This window comes from Acanthochromis polyacanthus, chromosome 23 (genome assembly GCF_021347895.1).
Source record: "Acanthochromis polyacanthus isolate Apoly-LR-REF ecotype Palm Island chromosome 23, KAUST_Apoly_ChrSc, whole genome shotgun sequence".
Classification (NCBI taxonomy): domain Eukaryota; kingdom Metazoa; phylum Chordata; class Actinopteri; family Pomacentridae; genus Acanthochromis; species Acanthochromis polyacanthus.
The window spans coordinates 15,580,021-15,606,973 of NC_067135.1; the positions used below are offsets into that span (position 1 = coordinate 15,580,021).

General features: G+C 39.5%; 2 protein-coding genes across 2 annotated transcripts; one reads left to right on the forward strand and one right to left on the reverse strand.

Annotated features, from left to right (window-relative positions):
• Positions 1-16,962: 16,962 nt before the first annotated feature.
• si:dkey-19b23.8 (low density lipoprotein receptor adapter protein 1) lies at positions 16,963-21,947 on the forward strand. Its single transcript, XM_022204421.2, has 3 exons — positions 16,963-17,263; positions 18,985-19,719; positions 20,215-21,947. Exons 1-3 carry the CDS (start codon positions 17,248-17,250, stop codon positions 20,298-20,300), a joined length of 837 nt encoding a protein of 278 aa, XP_022060113.1. The 5' UTR covers positions 16,963-17,247; the 3' UTR covers positions 20,301-21,947.
• On the reverse strand, positions 20,798-25,961 carry si:dkey-19b23.7 (uncharacterized). Its single transcript, XM_022204420.2, has 8 exons — positions 25,713-25,961; positions 25,333-25,404; positions 25,181-25,252; positions 24,055-24,254; positions 23,528-23,591; positions 23,234-23,399; positions 22,818-23,015; positions 20,798-22,655 (listed from the first exon to the last, which is right to left on the reverse strand). Exons 1-8 carry the CDS (start codon positions 25,725-25,727, stop codon positions 22,543-22,545), a joined length of 900 nt encoding a protein of 299 aa, XP_022060112.2. The 5' UTR covers positions 25,728-25,961; the 3' UTR covers positions 20,798-22,542.
• Positions 25,962-26,953: the final 992 nt, after the last annotated feature.

The window sequence follows — 26,953 nt, forward strand, 5'->3', positions numbered from 1 at the left end:
ATAAGAGGTGGATTTGTAGTAGACTCTCAATCATATGATCATCAGCAGGCAGATGTAGTATTCACTTATCATAGTTACAGTGGCGCCGTGCCGCTATCTCGTAATGATACAGAAATCTTTAACAAATCTGTGGATCCAGACTATAAGCTGCATCACTGCCAAAATCTAATCAGATGGTCCTTGTGCCATTTCTGACCTTCCCTGAAAATTTCATCCAAATCCATTACTCCGTTTTTGAGTAATGTTGCTAACAGACACACAAATCAGCACTGATCGTCACGTAATTCTGCCGCGTTCCTTGGCGGAGTAATAAACAAACAAACAAACAAACAAACAAAAAACGTTAGAAATCAGATGAGTTTAGATTTGGGTGAAATTTACAGTGTGTGCTGTCCATTACCTGTGATTCCAATCAATCAAAAGTATCTTAATCACAGCAGAATGGCTGATTTAGAGTGAGTTTTACAGAAATGGAGGGAAAAAAACATTTTAAAATTTGTCACAAAATGTATTTTCATATTTATTCATATTTTGCACTTAATTTGTTCAAACATTGCAGTGGTAAAGTAGATAAAGTAGCTTTCAGTACAGCAAAAAAGAACAAAAAAGCTTTTATTCCATTTAAGTAATATCCAAAATGCCATCATTATTACACAAAAGTAATATATTTATAATCCCTGTCATTTATATCAATTACAACAATTATAAAACTGATTTCTTCATAAATATAGGAAAACTGCACGTAAAGAAAACTGTAACATAAGAGAAAATAACCATCTCATAAAAATTCTGTCACTTTATAACTGCAGGTACTGAATTAATAATGTTTTGATGATTTATCATTTCCAGCCTTATCATTTAGATCAACTGCATGTTTTTAATTTAATTTATTCACTTTGCATTTTATGTATTGATGTTAAAATAAATGGTAGTCATGTGACATATTGGACAACATTTCTAGCTCCAGCCGCCTGCAAAATAGAACTGGATGTTTGTATAATTGGACTATTTTTTTGATTCTTCATGAACACCTGAAGTGATGCCATGGTGGATATTCACAAATGTTTTACATAGTTTTTAGCTTCACTGTGGTTCCATTTAGGGTACCTAAAATCCTGATTTGTAATCTTGAAAAAAAGTCTATTTTGATGAGTATGATCCAGTCCAATGTTACTTTGAAAAACTGGCACAAAAGTGAGATGGATTATCTGGTCTTGGAGAGAAAAACAGGAGATTTGCTAATCTGGATCTTACTGATAGCAGGACTTTTGGGAGTCCAGAGAGTTTTCAGCTCCAGGACCTGTTTTTCTTTGCTGGTAATCCAACTAGCATCCTAGCATGACACAAGCCAAATAAATCAAGTTACTAGCATTTAAAAATCTAGTCTTGATATGCTTATCTCAGGATAAACATTACATTTTAGTCCCATGTTAAAAAAGGGGGGAAAAAGCGATGTCCTCAATCCAGTTTTTTCAAGTGTAATAACCACTGCAGCCTCTAGGGGGTGTAGCAAGGTTTTAATGTTGTACAGAGGCCTTGTTAGGTCTCCCAGCTGTTTGTTCTCTGAGTTTAGTTTACTTTGGACTCCTGCTGATCTTGTGGTCACTTAACTATCTAAAGTAGGATCACTTAGAAAGCAGTTAAACTCTGGTTCAACTCTAATTTAGGCAAAATTTATTTTTAACAGCCAGTTTGAATTCTGATTTTCAAACACAAGCGGAGGAGGATTTTTATTCCCTCACAAAGCTGATGCATAACTCTGGCCTGTGTGGGTTATTGTGTGTGGGTAGTGGGTTGGTTCATCACACTCTGCAAGATTTATACAGTTTTATTATTCAAAAATCATAGAAACTAATAAAGGAATTTCACACAAAGTACTGGAGAGTTTATATTTAGTTCACATAGTCCGTGATGACGCACGGTGTGGACATGTCATCAAACTGTGAGCTCCAGCACCAGAAATAAGGGTGACCTCATGATTTTACGCAGTTTCACACAAGCTCAGAGCAAATCCCCAACAGCTAAAGCGATAAGTCAGAGGAAATGAGAACGCCTTAGAGAGGGGAGTAATGCAGCGCACAGAAGCTGACCTCGATGAATACTGCATCACATCTGAATGGAGGTGAACTTAAGCTGTAGTGTATATGAAGTGTCTTATGGCTGTAGTCAAAATGAAGATTGGAAAGGGATGTCTTAACTCGTGAAACCCCATCACATGAAATTCCCTCATCCAAGTCTGCCATTCATGAGACTGAAAATGACGTTTCCTCATAAAAGCAGAAGTAGGTCTATTAAAATACCTCATTCACTGACTCATTCTCCGACACCAGCTGCTAAACGATGAGCTTCAGCGGTCATGTCGGTTAATTGAGACCCCACCCACAGCTGTAGGGCAAAGGCAGCACTGGTGAAGCCCCTGCTGCCTGCATTTTACTGCAGGCACAACTGTATTATTCCCAGTGGGGAAAGTAATTTCATAAGAACTGCACTTTACAATTACAAGTTTGAGGTACTTGTGCTGTAATTTTTCCATTTCACAGCTGAGAAATACACTTTAATGTACGCTTTAAAGAACTTTATATGCATAATTTACTTCAGAGCTTGTGTAGCTTGAGTAAAGTATTTTGCATAGTTTTATTACTACTTTTACTTACAATGATTAATGAGCAGGTTCTCCTTGTACCTGCTCTGGCTCATAGGGTATGATCACAGGACCTCTCAGGGTGTCCCAGTGAGTGTTTCAGTTGGTGGTACATGACTACCACAAGGTTCCCCAGCAGAACATTGTTTTGTAATGAGACAAGCAGTGTTATTCCCTTCATTTGCCAGCAGCTTTATGGCTGTGGCCAACTGGTGTATGAGTAAAGGATCTGGGTACTTCTACTGCTGATTATTAAGTGTCATCATAATTAATGTTTGGAAGCATGTCTGCTCTCCTCATATTTAATGTGTAGTATCGTTAATGGATACTACTTTACTAAACAATTTCACATTTTTATTCACAATTTTTTCTTCAAAAAGTCCTTAGCATCAAACTTCACCAAAAATGTTTACATTTGTGCAATGTTACAGTACTTCTGAGCTGCCTTTTCACTTTAATCTTTGATGTGTTTGGACTCTTTGCATTGCCATAATTTTCAGCTCATCTTCTCTATGTGATCTTTACTTAAAGAGTAGTGTAAAGAGCAGTGTAATGACTCCCGGTGAAACCAAACAGCACAACAACTACAGCTGTTTTTCCCATGTGTAAAATCTGCTTTGAACTAATAATTAATGAATGATTCAGCAGTCAAATATCTCAAAGAGTTTCTCTGTCGATTCTCACACTGACATTTTTCTTTACCTGAATGCGGTTCAGTGCACTAACATACGTATAACTGATTCTAGCTGACTGTCTTTACATGCTTATGTGTTGATTTTTGCACACGTTACAGCATAAATAGGAGCCTGTGGTTGCTTGAAGCTAAAAATACATTTTGTGAGAGATTTGTCACAGTACACAGCCTTCTGCAGAGCAGAGGGTGGGGAGGAAATGAGCAGAGAAAGGGGGGATTTTGCTGGGCTGGCTTCAAATGCTGCATAGCCAGCGTTCTCCTGGAAAAAAAATAAGGCAGTCTGTGTGTCTATTAATAGTTCCAGAAAGACGGTGTGGCTCTTTAAGACTGAGTAATGGTTCCTTTCATACGACGCAAGCAGAAAAACCAGAGCGTTGCCACCGTTTTCATCATTCAGCCTCTCTGGTACCGCTGATGACGTGAATAAGACACCCCTGACAGTTTAACAGACGCAGTTGAGGACTCACATGCAGCTAGAGGTAGAAACATTGTAGACAATTAGTCAGAGGATTGTGAGGTAGAAAGAGTGGGGCCTCTCTGGAGGCTACAGGCATCTGACAAATGCTACAAAAGCCCTGAGAAAATAATGTCTGGCGTCCAAGTTGACCTCAGCACTGATGTCAGTTCATTTTAATTACTGATTTTGTTGCAGTGGAAGCTTTGTGTTGTGTAATCTCTGGAGTTGTGTTGCTTGGACATTCGTAAGCACCTGATGTTTCCTGGCTGGGTCACTTGACCAACGCTGTTCGCTGCTTTGTATCATATCTATTTGAAACTTTTAAACTTATAAAAATATGTCAAGACTTTAGGGAAATCTCATGTTTTTGTTCTTTTTTATTTGTTTTCTTTACTAGTTGGCCTTCTTTCTAACCATTTTCAGTTCTGTCCATTTAGTATGAAGCTGATATTTTATAAATGTCAGTTTTATTTATGAAAGACACAAAATGCACTGTATATCACAATATACATATACACTACTGTTCAGAAGTTTAGTCACTTAGAAAAGTCCTTATGTGTGAAAGAAAAGCATTTTTTTCAGTGAAGATAACATGAAATTAATCATAAATACAGTCTAGACATTGTTAATGTGGTAAATGACTATTCTAGCTGGAAACGGCTGATTATTAATGGAATATCTCCATAGGGGTACAGAGGAACATTTCCAGCAAACATCACTCCTGTGTTCTAATGCTACATTGTGTTAGCTAATGATGTTGAAAGGCTAAAATGATTAGAAAACCTTTTTGCGATTATGTTAGCACATAAATAAAAGCGTGAATTTTCATGGAAAACATGAAATTGTGGGTGAACCCAAACTTTTAAACGGTAGTTTACATACCCTCGTCTTACATCCTAAAAGAAAAATAGTTCTTTGAACAGTTTGGGCAGGCAATAAAAAGGTCACAAGTCAAGTCAAATGTTCATAATCACATATTAGACAATCGGTCACTCAAGAAAAAGGAACAAAAAATGGGGAAAAGATGAAGTATGACCAAGGGGTTGCACGGGATTTCATAACTGATCAAGTGGACAGACCTTTAGGACAATGACTATCCACTTCCTCAGGCAAAGAGGGGACAGATTATTAGACCCATAGCTATCCAAATAGACCACAAAAATGATGGACTGCTCTGTAGGTTTTCCTGATAGCTTTAAGAACAGTAAGGCAGATTTTCAGAATGTTCCGGATTTCAAACATGTCCAGATCATGTGTAGCAAAGTCACTGGTGCTTGTCTACAATATGTGATCATGAGTATTTTTTGTGATCCACCAGTGAAAACGGTGTACAATTATGAGCTGATATGAACAATTGAAGTCTCGTGCTAGAATTCACTGAAAATATTTGTCATTCTCTTTTTTGGAAGTCTAATATTGTAAACTTGTGTGTGTTAAGCAGCTCAAGAAGTAGAACCATGCTTGTTTAAAGCTGCTTCATTATAGAATGATTTATGTTGTTTAGGTTGGAGGGCTTGTTGGTCTGAAGGTGTTGATATTTTTGAGACACATTGTTTTTATGGGATTTGACAGGAAATTACGCTTCCACTTGTCACTCCAGAACATAAGATTGCTGTAACACACAGCATTACGTCTGTGATGCTGACTGATTCCAAGCTCTTGCAAAATGCTAAAAGAATAGATCCAAGGTTGCACCACTTCTATTCAGAGCTAACAAACCCACCACCTCTTACATAACACTGACATTATTCACACCTCTGTATAAAGACAGAAATGGTGGCTTTCTGTGCGCCAACTTTAGAAGGTCAGTTTGGAAAAAGCTTTACAGCCAACTTCTGCTAGCGTCATTAAAGCAGCCCAGTGCGCTGCCTAATTGATTGTACTGGCGCTCTAACAGTAACGTAAGCATTTAAACCTACGGTCATCTAACATGCTGTCTTGACTTGTTTTAATGATGTTATGATCTTAGACACTTCCAAATCTAGAAAAACAGGCCTGTGGTCTGGAAACACTGAGAGAAAACCCTATCAGACTGGTGATGAATAGTGTGTTTGAGCCTTTAGATCCAAAAAATACTGCATACACCAGCAGAAGTAGTCGTATATAATGAGGAGTACATGTGCACGTGTGTGAGCGTGTGTGTGAGCGAGTGCGTGTGTTGTATGCGTGGTTCCTTCTGGAAAATTTACCAGATACAGGTTTAAAATTGTGATTTTCATCAAAATCATTTTACTGTACATTCCTCATTTGTAAATTTGTCAAGAAAAAACTAAAACAAATAATCCTGAATTCCTCAGCTTAACAAAGAAGCCACGTCTGACTCAGTTGTGACTAAAAGTCATGAAATAAAAATTTGTGACTGTGTTTACACAGAGTAGAGAGGAGACAAGTGGGGAAACAAATTTAAAACATTTAGAAAAAATGCTCAATAAAATGCAAGTTGTTTAAGATGGTAATGTTGGTAGTGTAAGTGATAAAATATCTATAGTATGTCGAGCCAACATTTTTTACCCAATGCTGGTAACACGTGGTTTTACTGTTTCCATAGAGTTGCAGTACCTTTTGTTACGGTGATTAATGAGCCCACAGTGAGTAAAAATGTGAACAAAACAAAACATGTCAAAAACTGCTTGAGGTTCAGAGTTAACGGACAGATATAAGAGAAGTTTGATCTTGACATCTAACTCCAACTGTAACTTCTTTTTATAGATCAGTTTGACCTGGATTGCTTTTGATTTGGTTGAACTATTGTTTCTCAGACTATGTGAGAAAGTTATCTCAGAATGCTGCTATTCAGATCCAGTACAGTCCCAAATAACGGCCCCAACAGGAAGACCCCTCCTCTTCCTGTTTAGTCTAGATTCTGATTGGTCCCTGAGCTCCAGAGCATTTCCACAACAAAGCAGTCAACACCACATTTATCAATTTTCAAAAAGAGCTAAAGGAGGCCCTCCCTCTCAAAAAGGTAGCTGAGAGGACTGAAATAGAGTCAAAATAAGAGGGTCCACTGGAGAAACCTTCCTCCGTGCCTCCTTCATGCTGCATAAGTGCCATTTATGGACATTATTTTTCTTTCAGAATAAGCGCTCCACCACATTAGTGTGTTTTTGCCCATGAATACAAAGCAAAGCACAGTGTGGGGAAATTTTCTGATAACAGCTACTCAAGTGGCGGCTTTTATTGTGCTTGTCATGAATGGCTCACTCTGGGGAGCCACAGGGAGCCTAAAAAGTCTCATGTTCTATTTTTTCTAGGATGTTGCATAATTTGGTATAAGGTTGCAAAAATGGCAGTAATATTCCCTTATGTCACTAAATCCTTATCAGGTCATATATGATATTGTATAAAAATTAAAAATAAGCCTACAGATTTAAGGAATTCCCCCAGACAAGCCCTTCCTCCTGTCTGGCCCGCTCATGTTATACTTAATCCACACCAGTTTGTTCAGACTGACAGAGGGAGGAAAAAAAAGGAAATTAGCTCATCAGCAGACTGACGCAACCCTCGTGTAAAGATAACCAGTTGAGAAAAAGGCAGACACAGTGTCATTCCTTGTGCTCCACACGGGGCTATTAACATGCCTTATTAGGACATCAGCAGACGGTTGTGTGTTGGAGCAGTCAGCAGGCAGATGATGCTTTTTGTTTTCTGTTTTTTTGGCGGTCAGCCTTCCCTCAAACAGTCTGAATCATGTGATTCCTGTTTAGGTCATGGCACCTGGCCACTTGCTCGTCTTGGGACTCTGGCCGAGTAGGACTTTCAGTTGAAAATTAAACAATGGCGCTGCAGGTTCAATTTCGGGAAATGATAAATAGACGACTAGCTTTCCTGTAAAGAAAAGAAAGCAGTTAATCATTCTGGCGCAGCTCCATGCCAGATCCAGTTAAGCACTGCTGGAAGAGATGCAATTACAGATGCTGGCTTCATTTTTGGTAAGCTACTGGCACAGTCTGGGATAAATAACCGCACTTACTCAAACAAAAAAAGAAGTGTTATTTATAGGGCTTGTATTACTGTTCTACTGATAAGACCTCTTTAAACCCACCAGCTTCCCTTTCTGATTCCAGGTGTGTGCATTGCATAAAGGCACATTTCCTGTCACACTTGGAGCCCTAAAGGCAGGCCGTATGTGAAGTCAGCACCGTTTACAGACAACAACCACTGACGTGTTCACCTGTTGCTCCTGTAAACATGCATTTCTTTTGAATTGCTTGAAAGCATATCTCCTTTAGCCTAGGGGCAAATGTCTAAATGTTGGGCTGACATGCATTTAGGACCCAGCACTATTTGATATATACTTTTTATAAAGTTTGTTTGTTGTTGCTGATATCAGACACTAACAGTGAACAAGATTGGAGCCAGACTTTTCCAAGTAGAGCAACTACACTAAAAGAATCCCTAAATAAGATGACAAATTTACAGCCATGTTTGGAGGCTGCACTTTGGCACAGTGTTGCTTTGAGTTAAACATCAACATGCAAACATGCCCATATTGGGAACATAGGATGTAAATAATAGTAGGATGTAGCCACTGTGGAGTCCAACTTTGGTTTGTGGATTTAAGTTGGCATTGCCACATGATGAGCCCTAAAGCATAGCCTGCTTTTTTGGACTGTTCACACTGAACGGGACACTAATGTACAAAATGAACATGATTTTGTTTGAAGGTAAATACAAACTAATGACTGAGACCGTAAACCTATTAGGATAAAGTTTAGTAAAGTACCAAATTAAGTGAAAAGTAGGGTTGGATTTCTCATTGACTTCTATAGAGTCTAACCTCCTTTTGCAACCAGAAGAGTCGCCTCCTGATGGCTGTTAGAAAGAATGCAAGTTTCAGGCACTTTAGCATTGGTTTCACTCTCTATAACTGAGGGCTAACATGCTGGTGTTTAGCAGTAATGGTTATTGTTTTCATCATCTTTGTTAGGTGTATTAGTATGCTAATGGTAGTAGTTTCACAATCACAGATGAAGCCACTTTGGACCACTTCTGCTGTTTAGGATGATTCTACTATGGTTAAATTAACGTTTTAATTCCACTTAAACAACTAGCTTTAGTGGAAATGAGGCATCTGTGATTCATTTTCACTTGATTCTGAACTATTTAGGCACCAACTTAGACACACTGTATGACATGGCTATTAGATGTCAAAATTACAGCATGGATGTTACACAGTTAAAAAAAAAAAAAAAACCTGACCATAAATAAATAAATAAATAAAATTCTGGCAGCAGGAGTGGTGGAAATTGTTTTAAAAGAAGAGAAATTAATACCTTCCAAAAAATCGTCATTTTGCACAAGTAAAATGTTGTTTTGTCTTAATTGATCTATGATTAAACAAACAATTCAACATAAGATTACAAAACGAATACTTGTTATTATGTTGCCACTTGTATCTAATTTTAGAATGATAATTAATGTAATAAATTTGGACTTAACAGTTTCATTTATCAAATAGAACTGAAATTACTGTGAAATTGCAATAAATATGTGACTATATTATAAGAGCACTTCTATATAAATAATAAAATTTTGTAACAAATGACATGGTTATTTACAGTTAAAAGTTTTTAATGTTTTACGTTAGACGTCGAAATTCACAGTATATATTTTTAATTTTATTGATATCACAATTTATTCCAGAATAAGGGGGGAAATCTGTAAAATAAAATGAGAACTTGTGTTAAATGACAGATTTTTTCATTTTACAGTGTACACAAACCTTATGTACAAAGTGGCACTGATGTAAACTTGATTAATTTTGCAGATATTTGAACATGTGTACCCAATTTCTTGGCAATATATCATACAGTTGTTGAGACAAAAATGTAAAGAAATGATTAGAAATACAAGAATAAAATTGGTTTGGAGAATTCATTTAAATCTGTGATGAAATCTGGGTGAAACTGAGTTTGGGAATTTTCTGTGATAATCTATTATCTCTGCTGTGTTTATTGAGCAAATATGGTACTATTTTCACATACCGCAAACAGTAAACAAGCAAAGGAATGCACACCAGCTCCACAAAGATCCTGCACTTCCACAAAAACCTGCAGCTTGTGATATGCACGTAGTGTATTTTAACTCCAAACACACAGAATCACATAAGCTACTGTAGCAACATCCTGAGGAAATCGCCTCTCCCTGAGAGTCTTACTGTAATGAGGCATCAAAGCTTGGGCCACAGCCAAGGACATAGGATGTGTCTGAGATTAAGTAGGTTTTTAAGTGGCTATACAGCAGAGATGCCTCACTCCTCAGACTCTGAGATTGTGTGATTTTGAATTTCCAGGTTATTGAATGCTGAAACTAATCCTAAGGTTCTTTCTCAGATGTGATTCCTTTGAATTTTCATACATAACAGGAAAACCCCACTATGAGGCCACTAGGTACAATGAAACCCCCCTGACAACTTCTCTTTTGAGAAACTGAGCCATTTCCTTCTGTGAAACCAGAGGCCTGTTGTACTTGTTCAGGAAGGTGGGACCAGGGAATGAATAAAGACTTGGATTTGAACATCTCATGATTAAATCGTGTCCCTTTCACTGGAGGACCTCCGACTGCTCTTTGGTTATGTCACAGGATTGTATGCAAATTACTGGGGGTATTGGTTCTCACTGTCTTTACCAACATCCATATTTGTATGAATTTCTTGTAACAACAGTTATGTCATAGTTTTGACACTGGTGATCAGTACAAACTTCAGTAACCCTCCACTTCACTGGAAGCCAAGCATTTATTGTGACATCAGATGACAACAAGTTGCTTTTTTCATTGTACAAGGAACCAGACTTCAGTCTCAGTTAAACCTGATCTGGATGACACACTAGCAAACTTGCTGTGCAGGACACTTGTCATGGCAAACATGGACAGAAAAAAACACTCCTCCTATCACGTTCACTATTGTAGCAAATATTTGATAACAGAGCAGGGCGCACCATAAATCTACACCCACCATTCCTGTTTTCATATCTGCACACCTTATTCAACTTCCCGCACAGGTGAACACCCAACTAGAACATAGTGTAAAGGTGTGTGTAGCACTTAAGTAAATAACAACACAAACTGGTACATCTGTTGACGTGTTACGTTGGTCAAATGTGACTCGTGCTACAAAACAGCCTAAGTGACCTCTTAAACAAGTCTCTGAGGATAAAATAAAGACTACTAAGATTTCAAGGAGGCATATATAAAGATTAAAATATTAGTAGCCATGTTTTCTGTATACTACCAAAATTAGTTGCATACTTATTTATTAATTTGTTTATTTGACAGGGACAGTGCACATTAATGAATGCATATTTAGACAGCAATGGATGTAAATATGCCGGACTACAGCAACATGCTAATTTACATCCACAGTGCTTAGACAGGTAAAAAAACAAAAACAAAACAAAAACAGAGAGAAGACTGTGATACATAGGATAATAGGTCACAATAAAAGCACAGTGCAAAAACTAAACAAATAAAACAAAACAGTGAAACATACAATAAAACATTGGACAATAGGTCACAAATTTTATGTACGCGTACTTTGTGTTCTGCAAACAGTTCTTCTTATTCTTCATAGTTTTTATAGTCTGCTATTGATGTTTTTAGTGGCATTTTAACGAGTGTCTACAATCATGTTACCTGCTCTGTGAAGCTGTATAGCCAAAGTCTGGTGCTGGTACGGGCATTATTGAGCCTTGACTATACTCCTTTGCAGATGTATGGACAGTCAATGACACCATAGATGCATGGTTGTTGTTATGCTACTTTTTTATTGTTTAAGTCAGCCGGAATGTTATGTACAAGAGCATGCTATATTTTCTAGGCAATTACACAACGGCAAAGCTTGCACACAACTGGATATGTACTGTGGTTACTCCACAGAAACGTATTTTGGGCTGCATTTGGCTCCCAGTAAGGAATCAGTGCGTACTTTTGCAGATATCAAAGTTCATGTTACGCTGACTTGACGTACTTGTGGAAAGTAGAACACTGATCTTAGAGAACTGCTATCATCCAGATTTATCTGACCAGCAGAGATTATAAAACAGGTTTTATCCAAGAAGAAATCTGCAGTGGTAGAGTGGTTCCTTTCAGACACTTAGACTGAATGATGTCAACTACCTCGATAGCAAGTCTTGACAAAACTAGAAAAGCTAAAGTGAAGAGGAGAGAAATTTGTGGATCAAGTGCTGGATGACCCAACATACCTGCTCGGCCACAACTGCTGAGACAAAGACTCATTAGTTCTGTGGATATTTGGTACCTGCCTAAATTAAAATGTTTCCTGGCTCTGTTGACAGATAGAAACTCAAGAAATCACAAAGTAATTGTAGCTCATCCTTAAAGAACCACATGCATCTAAACTGGATGTTATGAAAATTCATTCAGCTGTTGTTGAGGAATTTAACTTGAAACCAAGAATTCCAAAAACTGCTGCTAATACTGGAGCAAAAATCAGAATCAGTATCCTTTTTCCTCTGGATGAAAGAACCATGTTAACCACAACGGCGTTGACAGAAATGCCAGTCAAACTAAAACCTGTTGGGATATTACTTTGACAATTATCACATGAAGGTAAAAGTTCACGGTATTCTTTGTGAAGTACTTGTGTTACTGCCAGGAGGAACAGATTGTAAAGTGCTTTTTGCTTCAAAAGAACGCAGAGATATCAAACTGGAATGTTGCCTTCACTGTTGACAAATCTACGTACTGCAGATATACATCAGTAAATGCCAACAGCATTTGATTTAGAGCGCTTCAGAAACAGGAACTGGTTATAAAACACTTATAGAGTGGAATTTTACTTCCTAAATTTTCTGTTTGCCCTGTTTCCGTCATTGGAAGTGTTGCGTCCCCAATCTCAAGATATCATAGGCCATGACCCTATTCTCTTCCAACAGTTGGTTCTTTATGACTCAAGAAACCTGCTTCTTGGAACAAAGCCACTGATTCTGAGAGCTTTAGACTTGCTGGAGTTAGAATAGCCATCCTGTTTGGGTCATTTATTGTCTATTTATAGTGTGAATTGAAACCTAATCTCATCAGCAAGCGTTTTATTTTCCCTTTCACTGCTACTTGCCTGTCTTGTTGAGGGTACACTCTGTTCCCTTTTCTTCAAAACCCCTAAATTTCCTCCTTGCTATGCTGTGAACTGTGTTTACTTTGACCGTTCAAGGAGCTCTTTTGTTATGAACTGATGCAATGTACTCATTTGCACTGCCCGTTTTCCTTCACCCTGCTTTCTCTGGTCAGAGATTGCCTTTGTTTACGCACAATGACTTGTAATTGCCTCCTGAGAGGGTTGCTAATTTGTCGGTTTCAGTCCTATAGTAAGTAGTCAGGGCATTTGAATTAATAGCTGCCAATTAGTTCCTGAACAACTGGGTGTGTCTGTAGCTGCCAGGCCCACTGATAATATTGTGGTTTTGTGTGGTTGCATAATCTCAAACAACACTTTACCTTTTGACATTGACATCTAATATTGATGATTTATATATCCCTCCTGCCAAGAATAGCGGCTATGTGATGCCACACTGCTACTTAGCTGATGTTATGAGAACATACTTAAAATAGCTGTGTTTCCATATAAATATCAAGCAAATTTAAAGCAAACTTCAGAAATGTCACAATTATGTTTTTAAGTAATACAGTTTAGGCTTGTTTCCATTAACTGCTTTGTAGCAAATAAACTAGGCGGCATAGTGTCGTCAGAGGGTCGAGGTGTTGGCTACGATATATATTGCTGAAACAAACAAAGTAGAAAAGCCAACAATGAAACCATGTATCCTAACTGCCAAAAAACTCCAGAGAAGAAGAAGAAATCAATAGCACTTTGTTCATATGTGACAGAAAACAGAACCAAGTCTGAAGGGGTTGCTTTCGATCAGGAAAAGTTGTAAATTATTCTTTCATGTCCGTTGATATTTGTCACAATTAATGCTGTCTGGAGACGAAGACAATGAAAGAAGTGGAAACAGCTGCAGAAAAGCGCATATTGATCTTGGGAGTTGCTGGGAAAAGTAAGCAGGATTTCTCGGTCACATTTGTAGGACCTTTGAAATAGGATGGCCTTGTTGCATCGCTGTGACACATTCAGTCTTCAACTGCAGCCTTCCAAAGATGTAGCCACACAGCTCAAATACAGCTGAGGCTGATGTGAATGATAAAGTAGGTCATCATAGATCAAAAAAGATTAGTGATATTTATTACACTTAATTGTGTTGATAACATTGATTATCAAAGTCAGTGGGATCCTATTGCTGATCTCATTACTCAAAATATCAGTTCTGGTGCAACTAGAGAATCTGTTGTTTGGGAACTTAAAGGCAGTTTCATGCCTGAACCTTTGTGTGTATTTTCAAAGCAAAAAGTGACCCTGCAGAACATCTTTCAGAGCCTCTGGGGCAGATAGATAGTAACTTATGAACCCTGAAAAGGTGTTGTGATTGGTTTAACTCAGAAAGCGACATTTGTGGTTGAAACGGTTGTATCTATGTACCAGAAAGCCTGAAAGGGCAGACTATAGGGATGTTTCTATAAAGGTTTATGCTATCTTGCACATACCGTAAGTTCCTGCGCTGGACACCAATTTATACGTGTACTAATTTCATGGCAATCCATCCAGTTGTTAACTCCAGGCAAATCAAGTGACAGACTGAAATTCCTGTTCCTTGAGCTACACTGCTGGCATATCTACAAAAACAAATATATGCCAAAACACCACTAGAAATACAAGGTATGTTTAGAGGGATTAAAAGTGAAGTGCCCAGGTCTTCACCCTGTTCTGTCTTTTATACTTTCACCCCTACAGTCATTACCAATCAAATGGGCAACTGAAGACCTCATTCTGTGCATACAGGTTTCCTGAATGGAGTGGCAAGTAGACTCTACTTCTCATGCAACATGCCACAGCATGTTCTCATATGCTGTAGAACTGCAGCTGCATGTCTGCCTATGCCACGGTTTGGATGCTGAGCATGTTCTCAGTGGCCGTTGTGAGATACTTAGGGAGGGTGGGTGCCTGTCTGAGATGGTCCATTATGTCACCGGTGCCCTAAGAATAGCTCTAGTGTGTCCTGCTAGGCACTGAGACGAGTGTGACGTCCAGAACTTAACTGTTGTTGGGCCAAACCCAGAAGAAACAGGGGCCCTACTGTTTCTTCATGTCAGGCACACCCAGCTGCAAACACACACACATACACATCCATACAGACGCATACACACATGGAACCGTTTAAAGTTTTCCTCTGCCACTGTTCAAAATGCCCCCAGAATAAACACTCGAAGCAGAACCGAAGCAGTGGAGCCAATGATCCCCATTAGAGACGGGCTGTGACGCAACACGATGGTAATGAAAGGTAGTGGGTTTCAGATGTTTCCTCAGTATGTAGCACACATGTTTAAATAATGAAATGTGAAACTCTCAGTTGGAGGAGCATGCTGTCATGGGCTGGTAGAATTATGTCAACTCAATGAGTATCAGAAATAATGGACATTTGTAAATACTTTCATTGATAGAACGATAAGTATTTTTTAATGTGTTTACACAAAATGTCAATAAGAATTTGTCTATTAACTGTGATCATATATCATATATTTCAGTAATTCAAAAAACAAACAATGACAAAAAGGTGTTGGTTCCTGTTGTTTGAAAGTGCAAATTTGCTCAGTTTCTCTCCTACATCGTGTATATTGTAAATTGAGTGAACTGAGGCTTGGACAAAACAAATGGGGAAAAAATGACCTTATGATCTGCAGTGAAAATGGCTGGTAGTCAACATTTCTTTCAATTAAAAAAAATCTGCAGAAACTATTGACTGGTTTAGAGAAGGCCTTGTTTGATTTTTAGGCATGCTCCTTCACTATAACCTCTCCAAAATGATCAGATTATATCAAATAATAAGAATAGTTTGTAATAAATAAATAGTATTCTGTCAAACTGATCCTACTTTTTCGGGTCAGTTAGAGTTGAAATGTACAGAACTGAATATTTTTTCCAAAATGCATGTAAAATGAGAGAAAATATTGTATCCTGAGAACTTCTCTTTGCTGGAATGGTGGAGTCATTTCACTATGAGAGCAGGTGGTGTTTGGGTCCTCAACCCTGGGAAATTTTTAGTGTCAAATATTAACTTCCTGCCTTGTGGTAGATTGTTATGCACTCATTTGTGTCTTTTCTGAATCAAATTATGCTGGAAAAGTCTTTATTTACACAAAAGCAAAAACTAAATTCAGATGGAGTTAAATATGTCTTAGAGTCTAGAATGATCTAATTACATTATTCACAATAGAAGTAGATGATGCCTTCACCTAAGCATGAGGTGACTTTCCACTGCAGGAACTCGAGGAAAGCAACCTCTTAATTGGCTAAATCTGAGAAGTCCACCAAAATAAGGACAAATGGCATTCAGTGGACTAAACTTTAGTTCTGTGAGCGCACAGGAAATAGAACAATGGGCGCCTGTTTTGTTACCCGAGATGGTGAATTTTACATGGCTGATTGTGATATTTGAGATTAGAAGACTGCTACTCAATGAGGAGAGAGGACAAAAATGGCGCTTGTCCTTTTTGGGTTTATCTGGGTTAAACCAAGACTTGAAAAGCAGTACTTTTAAAAAATTCCCTAAAGACATTGAAACGGCCTGTAAACTCCTGCGGTGTTGTGTCCGTTAGTAATGTTAGAATCTACTGGTTCTTCTGTGCTTTTATTTTTGGGGGACAAATGCATGTGTTGTAAAAACTAACATATTCCCTACAACTCAACCAAAATCTATGCCTATGATTTTAAGTAAAGTATCCCCAATTTATAGCTGAATACAGTTCTTCTATCAATGTACCTAATTGCTTTCCAACACTGGTGTTACACAAGGATTTTTCCAATCTTAAAGCTATGTGGAGAGAAAACTAATAAACCTGTGATATGTATGTAAATATGTACATAAGAAGCATGCTGTGTCATAAATCTTGCTTAAAGCCTTAATGCCAGTAAGAGAACAAAGATTGTTCAATTGTTGCCCATCCTGCCATGTCCTGTAAATCCCTGATGTGTGGTAAATCAACACTTTCACCCTGCAGCCCTCCCTCTGCTCTCACTGAAACCAGCCTCCTCACTGATCAGACGCAAGTGCTCGTCCACGTGTGTGACGAGGCCGCGCCTGCGCTGTTTAAAACGCTCGTCCCTCGAGCTTCGTGATTCACTCAACTCAAACAAGCAGAGAAAGGACAGCAGAGCGAGACTCCGTCTGTTCGTTAACCGTCTCACCGCGGAGCCCCGAGCACACAACCGAGAGAGGAGCAACGTAGAGAAGTTTGTCCACGCCAATAGTTCGGTTTAACGTTTATCTTCACTCACAGTCGAGTAGTTTTATGTGAACGTGCAGGTTAGGTCCACCTGCTCGGTGCGGTTCAAACATCACAGGACGCTACGGTTCACCTGAGGTGCACGAAGACGTCGTTTGCATGAAACTGTGGCCAGGTGAGTTTACTGTTGGACTTTAGCTTTACTGTTTTTAAAACAAAACGTTACTTTGCTATAACTGTGTATTCCTCTCTATGTATACTGTGAAATGTTAAAGGTTTGTGCCAGTTTACAGCAGTTTTTTTTTTTTTTGCCACGAAGTGTTGTCGAACGGAACACTTCGCCCCTCGCAAAACGTCGTCGTAAAATCTAGAATTTTTAAGTTGACTTTTTCTGATATTTTATGTCGCACTACGTATCTTTTTTGATCAGTTTTACCTTATCACTAGACATTGGTTGTTAATTCGGCGTTGAAGTAAACAACTTGCGATATGAATTAAATACTTACTATTGCTCCATCACTTGCGTTTTACTTTACTGCAGCAATACCATAAGAGTAGATATATTGAATCAAGAATTGGCCCCTAGTATAACTTATTTGCCTTTATATGTTGAGTGTGTTTTTATTTAGCCACATATTATGAATATATCATCATGTCTAGCTGTTTTATAGCACTAAAATATAAGGGAAAAATAAATGTTCTGTCCACTTCCCAAGGCTCTGAACAGGATGAACTGTTTCCATGTGACAGCTCTTTCCACATGCCACAAAATAGGAGAGCTATTCATTCAGATTACATTTAGTTACTTTTGTTACACTTTCGGTCTCACTTTGATGAAAATTTTAATTCTGATAGATTTAATCTCTGTGTCCAGTGGCAGGGAAAGCCAGCACGTTAGTAGCCTTCGATTCATGCAAACTTTGTATCTGTGAGTGTACATGTATTTTCAACCAAAAAATGTTGAGCATGTTTGTGACCCACACATGCAAGTGTACATGATTGGAGTCAACCTAGGCTGTGGGTCAACTTGTATCTCTTCTGTGATGTGACACACTCGCTAAAGCATGCCATTGTTTGTAGGAGAAATATTTCAGAAAAGGGGGGGGGGATGTAAAGCTGTTTCCTGCACAGGGGTTTGACTAACAATGGACGCCACCTTAGAACAGTTGGTGGTTCTCTCTGCAACTCACTTCTGAGGAGGGAGCTAGGATGTTGAAAGAATAGCCAAGAAAAGGGGAAAGAGGAAAAAATATAAGGAGTAACACAATGGAGAACAGGCGGTTCTGCGGGTTTGTAGGATGGGAGACAATGGGAGGCTAGATGTGGTTGCATAATGCTTGAGTTAACAAGGTCACAGAAGCCTTTATAATTCATAATCTGGTGTTCTGAGGGTTGTTTGTAATACATGACGTTTGGGAAGAAGGATGTGTGCCACTTTAGTGTGAAATCTCCCTTTTATTTTGGCACTTCTCCAGTTCTCAGTGTATATGTGTATCTCTTCAGGGTTGACTGGTTTGAGGACTATGTCCAAGCCAAACCTGCCTGTAAATATTTAAAGGCTGCTGTCTGTGGTGAATGAATATTTCACACTGAATGCGTCACTTTTGTAACCAATCCGGTCTGGTGGCCTTTTGTTTTTCCACTCTGCGTACAAGTTGTACTGACATGCATGTTTTTTTCCAAGGAGCGACTGCTTTAGACTTCACAAACCTTGTACTCAGTGAAAGTTACTTAATATTTAAGGAAAACATTCGTGTGATAACAGTCCATTTCCAAGATGTAGCCTCTCTTTCACCTTATTTAGCTCTGAACAGAACTTAAGCATCTGTCTTACTTGATTCTTCATGCATCTTTGAAGTTGATCTGCTGACGTCACTGTTTTCTGCCTAATTTCAGATAAAAGCAGTGGATGCAACTACGCTCCATTTATAGAAGAAAGGTGGAAGATTGGGAGAGGCTCTAAGGAGAACCAGCCAACCACGGGGAGTCACACTTCAACCAACGTTCCCTCCAAACCCAGCCTGAAGCACACAATGTCCCTCAGCACATTCCACCTCATGCAGACCCTGAAGAACTCTCCTGCTGCATTGCGGCGTCGCTTCCGCCGTGACCGAACAGAGTCTTTGTCCCATGGCGATCCTCTATTTAAAGTCCACTACCTGGGCACGGAAAAAATCTTCTCTCTGGATCGAGAGCAGGCCCAGGACGCTATTACTCATTTGCTAGAAGGTATCGCTAATGGAAAGAAGCTGAGCAAAGATCACGCTCTTGTGGTGCGCCCCAGATACGTCGAGGTTAAGGAACTGAGCACAGGACGGCAGCTCACGAAGACGTACCTGCAGGACATTGCGTACTGTGCCGCAGACGTCAACCGACCCAATGTCTTCTTGTACATCTGTAAACATCATGGCCAGCAACTGCAGTGTCGGGTGTTCTGGTGCAGTCGGGCAGAGCGGGCACGAGACATGACGGCTTGCCTGGCACATTCCTTCCAACGGGCGCTGAGCGACTGGCAGCAGGACGGCTCAGCCACGCTTGCATCCGGAGAGGTGAAAGGAAAACGTGTTGAAGAATCGTCCAACTCTCATGCTAACACAAAGAGCTCAACGCTGCCTGCCAGTCTGGGAAAAGGTGAAATATCAATACAAATTATATATCAAGCCCACCGCCACATCTAGCCTTGTTGGGGTGCCATTTATCCCCAAAATGTCATATCTATTGCCAAAAATACATGTTTGAGAATCATAAGTCATACTCTGATCTGTTTTGGCTTCATCACGCAGAGTAGGTTGCCAAAAGGTAAACAGGATGCTGTAGTTCCAGAGTGCCCTTTAGAGGTTTAGAAGTCCTCTGATTCATAGTCCTTATTTTGCTGTCCTCTATTAGTCATATTGCAGCTGGTTAGAATGATCATTTTGGTGCTGATCTTGTGCCCAATCAGTGAAGGTAATGAAAACCAATAGTTGTTGTAAGTGGAAATAAGAGAAGAGCCTCACTAGGTCCTTTTAGAGTAAATGCTGACAAATTTACTCGCACTATTTTAATTAACTTTTAAACCCCAGCCTGTCTTCACTTTTCAGTGGCAGCTGCTAAGCTCACGTCTCTTCTTACATCTTTTCTTTACAGTTCGCTGGAAGAAGAGAGGCTCTGTATCTCGCAGCCCCCTCAGAACCATCACCATGAGAGGATCTGCCTCTGACACCTGGAACTGAAGCCCACTAACACTTCAATGTGGGACCACATTAACCTGATGACAACTTCAAGGGTGATGGCTCTGAAAGAACTGAGGGAGGGACTGATTATAAGGCATAAGAAAGGGGAGGAAAGTGGGAAGTCCATATTTGGATGTATGAGGACTGCTAGTGAGAGGATGCTGCCATAATCGGTGGACTTGAAGGTTTTTGATGCCGCAAAATTGTTTCTTGACTTTTTCAAGAGTCACGTCCAGACACGGCACAAAATGCTATTGACAGCTCCCTTTGTTCACATGTCAGCTGATGTGTGTGGACTTGTGACTGACTGGACACAAGGCCATTTGAGGACTAGATTGGGGCAAGTCCATGTCTCTTTTTGGTTGGCTTGTTTGTACTCTGCTTGATGCTGAAGCCACCAAAGAATTTGTTCTGTTGGAAAGACACTAACGACAGTACTGTCTGTTGGCCAAATATTCCGCAGGCAAAACTGGGGAAAAAGACTAGAAGAGTCTGGATTTTTTTAGTTAGATTTTTTTTTTATTTAACTGACATTTGTGACAGGTCATGATTTATTTATTTTTTTAAAACCCCGTGGCATAAGCAAGCTTGTGTTCTCTACCTTGGAATTAGATGTACAAATTTAAAATGGATGGAAAATTCCGGCACATAATACAAAAGTAGAGTTGGTACATTTTGAGCATGTTTAAATCAGTCCTATATTAAATAATCTTACAGTTCCATTGAAGAAATCACAAACTTTTTTTTAAAGAGGTCCTTGGTTTCCATGAAATGTATTACAGGCGCAGTACCTGCATCATTAAATAAAAACAGACCCCAGCAGAACTTACAGGGTCAAAAAAACCCTCCACTTACACAGCAACCTCCTACAAAAAAAGCTGATCCCAACAGTCATCAGCGAGGTTCTTTGCATTTATGTGGAAAAACAAACTCTGCCATGACTTGCGGGTTTTTGTTTGTGTGTGTGTCTGAACACTGGGAACACAGTGTTCCCATGTGGAGCCTGTGTGAGGAATGCGCAACCATGCACCTGCATTCCAATTGGGGGTGGGGGTGGGGATTTGAGATCGGGAATCTTCTTAAAAGCCCCAAATTCCTCTTCATGTCCATCCATGACTTTGCATGTTGAGCAGCCTAGTCAGTAATTGCGACAGAGTGCTTTTAACTCTTGAGTCCTCTGCTTTTATTCACATCACCAAAGCCATAAAAGGTGCCCTGGCTGCTTAAGTCCATTTAAAGTGATGGTTCTAGGCATTGATAAGTGCTGCATTGCATAACACGCTCTCATGATGGTGATTTCTATATTAAGGTTTACAAATGAGAGACTTCAGGATTAGTGGTATGCCTTGAAGCTACCGTTAACTTCTCATTTAGTGTTTTCTGACCGAGACTAAGCTAGAACTGTCACCTTTTTTTAACAGGAAAGGTGTCAGGGTTTTTTGACTGATGTGCCTCTATGTTTTTGTTTTTTTGTGAATTTTAAGTTTTTGTTCCAAGTGTATCTTTTCAATTACAAATGGCACAGCCCTCATCTCAGTTAAGGGGTTCATGCCTGCTTTAAGGTGTATTTTTATCAATGTACTGTTTTATATCATTGTACATATTTAAATATGTATTTTATGAAATATTAAAACTTTTAAAACAGCATTTATTTGTTTGTCTGTACATGTTGTTCTCATACTGCTGTTCTGACAAATATTTGACCAGATTTAGCTTGTGCAACTTTGACCCTGATTGATGACTCTGCTTCCATGCTCAAGTTTGAAAATGTTATATTTGGCCAGGAGAAAACAAAATTCTTGTCTTTGTGTGTGTGTGTGGGAGAGGGAGCGATTGAAGGGTCTAGAGGTGGCAGGGCAAGATATTCAGAGAGGTCCTGGGATTTTTAATCTGTCATGTGACTCGTTTCCCAGGGTCATTTCTCCAGTGTTTTCACATTTCAAAAAGTCAGATACACGTGACTACCTTCCAGCCGTAGAGCAGATGCAGAATGAGCTCCATCTGGATACTGCAGCTTTGAAATGAGTAAATTTGCACAGTGCGCATGCAGCAATCTCCAGAGTTCACGCATTACATTAACACAATGAGTCACTTTTCCTGCAACAAACCATAAAACACGTAGCTACACAAATCAAATTCAAAACTGCATCCTTCTGGAGGAAGTCCTCCAGGTGAGATTTCACACATTTGAACCTGGTGAGATGGCAGTAAAAGTGGCCCATCCATATACCAACATTTGCAGTCACCCTTCTCTGGCAGAGTCCTGCACTGTGGACCCGGAGCTCTCTCTGAGCTGCTGTAACTCCAGCAGGGACTGAACATGGAGACGCCTCAGAGGCTTCACCTCTTCTGCCACTGAAAGGAGAGAATTGAACCATCAAAAACACAAACTTCCAGGCTGTCAGGCTGATGTTTTCATAATGTAGCTAAACAGCATCCCCTGCTGGCTTTAACGTGAATGTCCATGTATTAATAAAACAGTGATTTACTGTCCTGCAGAAATCCACAATTTCCCACCTTTGTCGTAGTGCAACTCATCCCGGTTGCCGTAAATCACATACATCTCCAGGAAGTTGAGAAGCGCTCCTGTGATGAGGAAGCGGTCAGGAAGGGGAAGACTTTTGATGTAACGCATGTCCAAGGCGAAGGGGTTGGTGGGAGAAGGAACAGTGCACAGGCACACCAGCTCACTGACAATATCCCACACACGAATACCTACAAAAAAAAGGCACAGAAGAATTTTGTTTATGCAAGTAATTTTATATCTAAAGCACATGAAGATTTTTTCCACCAACCAAATCCACACTAAGCTCTGCAAACTCGAGCACAGACATCTGCATCTGATTAAGCTCATGGAAAATGTTGTAATTATTGAATCTGTGCACTCAAACAATAACTTTCTCCTGTTAGGATTCCACACATTGTTTCCATACCTCGTGTTTGCCAGTCTGCGATGGACTTGAGTTTCATGGGCGTGTCCTTGACCATCGAATCGGTGCCGCCGATGTTGACCAGGCGCTCATGATTGGAGCGTATCCAGGCGTACGGGCGTCCGTACTTGACATATCCGGCCAATAAAAACAAAGTGCAGTTCACCTCCTGTTTAAGGATAAAGTGGACTTTAATGTGACTGAGAGAGCAAGTTAATGATAGAAGAGCAAAGATGGCTTTCTGACAATGTGTCCAACACTTTAAAGAATGTGGGCTGGTTGGTTACAGCTACTCACAGGTACTGCTATCTCTCTTTCACTAGGAGATGCTGGGAGCAGATGTTCCTCACTGCTGGGCTCCCTGTGAATACAGAAAGAAATCAACCAATGTAAGTGTGCAAGCAGCTACATTTACTTTCTTATCTGTATACATTCATTCAGGACAGATAAAGAGCTGCCAGAAGTCAGTAGGTTTATACACAGACATTCACATAAAGTATTTACCCGGCAAGCAGAGAATCAAATCAGTTGTCAGCTCTACGGTGACGTCTTGTTCACTGGTTTAAACATACAAACAGTGTAATGAAAGGCTACTTTGACTTCACTACCTGCATCAGTGAAAGCCTTTAGCTGCTGTTTTGTTCAGCACTGACAGGATGTGATGTACGATTTAATGCCAATCAATATGCAACTATTTAAGCCTGTTGTTTCAGATTTAAACATATCACAAATACAAAGAAACATTGCAAATTCTAAGATGTCACAAGCATCACAAACCACCCCTGAAACGCATCCATGTTTCTATTTTCAGCTGCATTGATCACCTGGCAATCCGTGGCTGTGTCTTGGCATGTGTGTGTGACTGGGAGTCTTGTGGGCCCTGAGGCTCCCCAGGCAGGGGGGAGCTGCTCCGGCTGGCCAGGCTGGGAGAGCTGCTGCTGGGGGAGACATCGCTGCTGTTGCAGCTGCTGGTGGAAGAGAAGGAGGAGGCTCGGGACACCACGAAGCCTGGGGAACGCCAACCCTGCAAGGTGGGACACAAGAGGAGGTGATTGTAGCAGCTACTGATTGGAAATAAACAGACAAGTCCTAAGAGCTGCAGCAGATGACAAGTGGACCTCCGTTTGTTTCTGGAAAGCATTTTACCTCTCATCCAAGGACCAGGACTATGATGTCACCCCCTAATGACATGGCTAATGAACCAAGTCAATCCAAGGTTCACCTAATTTAGATGTGAAAGGCTATGAAACTGCCAGGTGAGGGATGACTAAAGGTGTTAAGTGTGGTGAAACTGTGTGGGGATGAATCTCAGGAACCCATTATAAGTAACTGATAAGTGGTGCTGTAGGCTGCCTCCTCTATTTAGTGATGGCTGTTTCAGTCTAACACAAATGGCTTCCTCCAATCCTCTTTTGTACTGTCTGTCTTGTTAGTCCAAAAGGTGAACATTCAAATGAGTGTCCCAGAGAGTTTTACCACTATCAACACCTTGAGTCATCCCTCACCAGCAGTTTTACAACCATTTGCACTTTAAATCACATGAGTCTTGAGCTGCAATGTGATTCGGGGATGACAGTATATACCTGGGATCAGTCAGTTAGATTTGTGGGAACTCTTTGAAAGAGAGGCTAAACATCTTCAAGAACAAGAAACAGATCCAGTTGTCTTCTACTGAAGCTCTTAGGATTGCAATTAACTTGAAGACTGAGAATCTACACAGACAAGGAAAGCTACAGTAGAGAACAGACAATAAGAACAGAGAATGACATGATATTTATTCCATACTCTGACTTTTGAGGATAGTCTCACAGGTTAAAAATCTGTTCAACATGTCTTTCTGCTGCTACATTTTTGTGATGAATGGTAGGAATTATTCCATTATTTTGACATCTGTGGAGACTTGTGTCTGTTTTATACGCGTAATCACACATTTTGTAGACAGAAACTGACCAGATCTTCATTGACGACTGTCAGCAGCAGCTCCTCTTTCCCTCTTAGCCAGGGCTGGAAGTATTTAAAACCCTGCAGGGGAAACAATGTTTTCAGAAGGATACTTTAGGGAGCTGTGTTTGACATTTCATGCATTGCATGTGCTGTCAAACCTGCAGTGATCCAAGTAAAGCCAGATCACTCAGAAAGTGCTGCAGTTTCCTCTTCTGCTCCCTCTCTCGTTTCTACACATAGAGATGAAATATATTAATAATCTACAAAGCAAGAAAAATGACAGCACCTAATAATATCCTGCAGCACCTTAGGGAACTGAACCCATCAGCATCCTCCCAGTCTAATATCCTAGCAACACATGCAACGCCTCCTTACAGCATCCATTGATAATAAAGACTCCATTCGTTATAATAAATGATATAAAAACAGGATCATAGCAAAGATTGAGAGCAAACATCACATTACATGCAACAAAAATGCATCAGGTTTCTCTGAAGACGTCGGTTTCGATCTTAACTCACAAAGAAGCAGCACTTACACTAGCATTGCTCATCTTTTACCAAATTGCAGACGGTGTCGTTTCCCTCACAGGTGATCATGGCGTGTTATGAGCTGCTACATGCCAACATTAAAACCGTATATTCTACTGGTTACCGTGATTTTCCGGTGAAGTGCTGCGGTGATGAACAGCAGGGTTTGGTCTCGTCGGGTGTTGCCTTTTGGTTTATTCTCTGTCGGCTGCAGCATGAAGTTCATGTGGATGTGAAGCCTCTAGTGGCCATGTCGGCAGACTGCAGTCTAGATGTAGCTTTCCAAACAAGCGATGATACCCTGTTCTTGTGTTTTGGGCTGTAAATGATATAATAAATTATATCTAGATTAAAAAATATTAATTTACTGGTTGTTGTTGTACTAAGATAAACTAATCATCTGCTGCCTTTAGCTTCATTTTTTGGATTCTGTTCTAAAACTGAACATGTAAATCGTGTGAGTTGGATGCATTATTTTCACATTATGTACACAAAAATGAAATGTGGATACTGTTTGCTTTAATTCCACTCTTTGTCACTGTAGTCTGGTCTAAAATCTATTCTGTGGTTGCAGGACAAGTAGGAAACTGATTTTAAGAAAGGTCTGCTTGGACTTGGTTAAGGAGACTTAAATGTTCAATTTGTGTAATTTTCTCTTAACCCTCCAGTTGTCCTCATTTACAGGCACCAAAAAATATTGTTTCCTTGTCTGAAAAAAAAAATCCCCAAATTTCTGTAAATTTGCAAAACTTTCAGGAAGAAAATTCCAATAATTCCTTAAAAGTTTCCCTTAAAAGATTTATTTAAAAGAAAATTCCCCAAATTTGGCAAGAAAATTCTTGGAAATATTTTTTTAAAAAAAGAGTAAAAATATTCCAAAAAATCCTAAAAATATCTAAAGTGATTATGTATAAATCAGTAAGTCTTCTAGTATTTTCTTTAAGAACATTCACAAAAAAAAATCAACCAAAATCCAGCGAAATTCGCTGGATTTTGGTTGACAAAAAAAGCAAAACTGTCTAAAAAAGCTGTCTAAAAAAAACAACAAATAATAGTAATAATAATAATAATAGAAATTAAGCTCCAGCGAAATTCGCTGGATTTTGGTCGATTTTTTGTGTGAATGGTCTTAAGAAATATTTTTAACATTTTGTTTTTCCACCAAAAAATGTTCAAAGATTTCCCCAAAATGTGAAAAATGTGGATTTTTTTCTCTCCACATTTTCAAACTTTAAAACGGGTCAGTTTT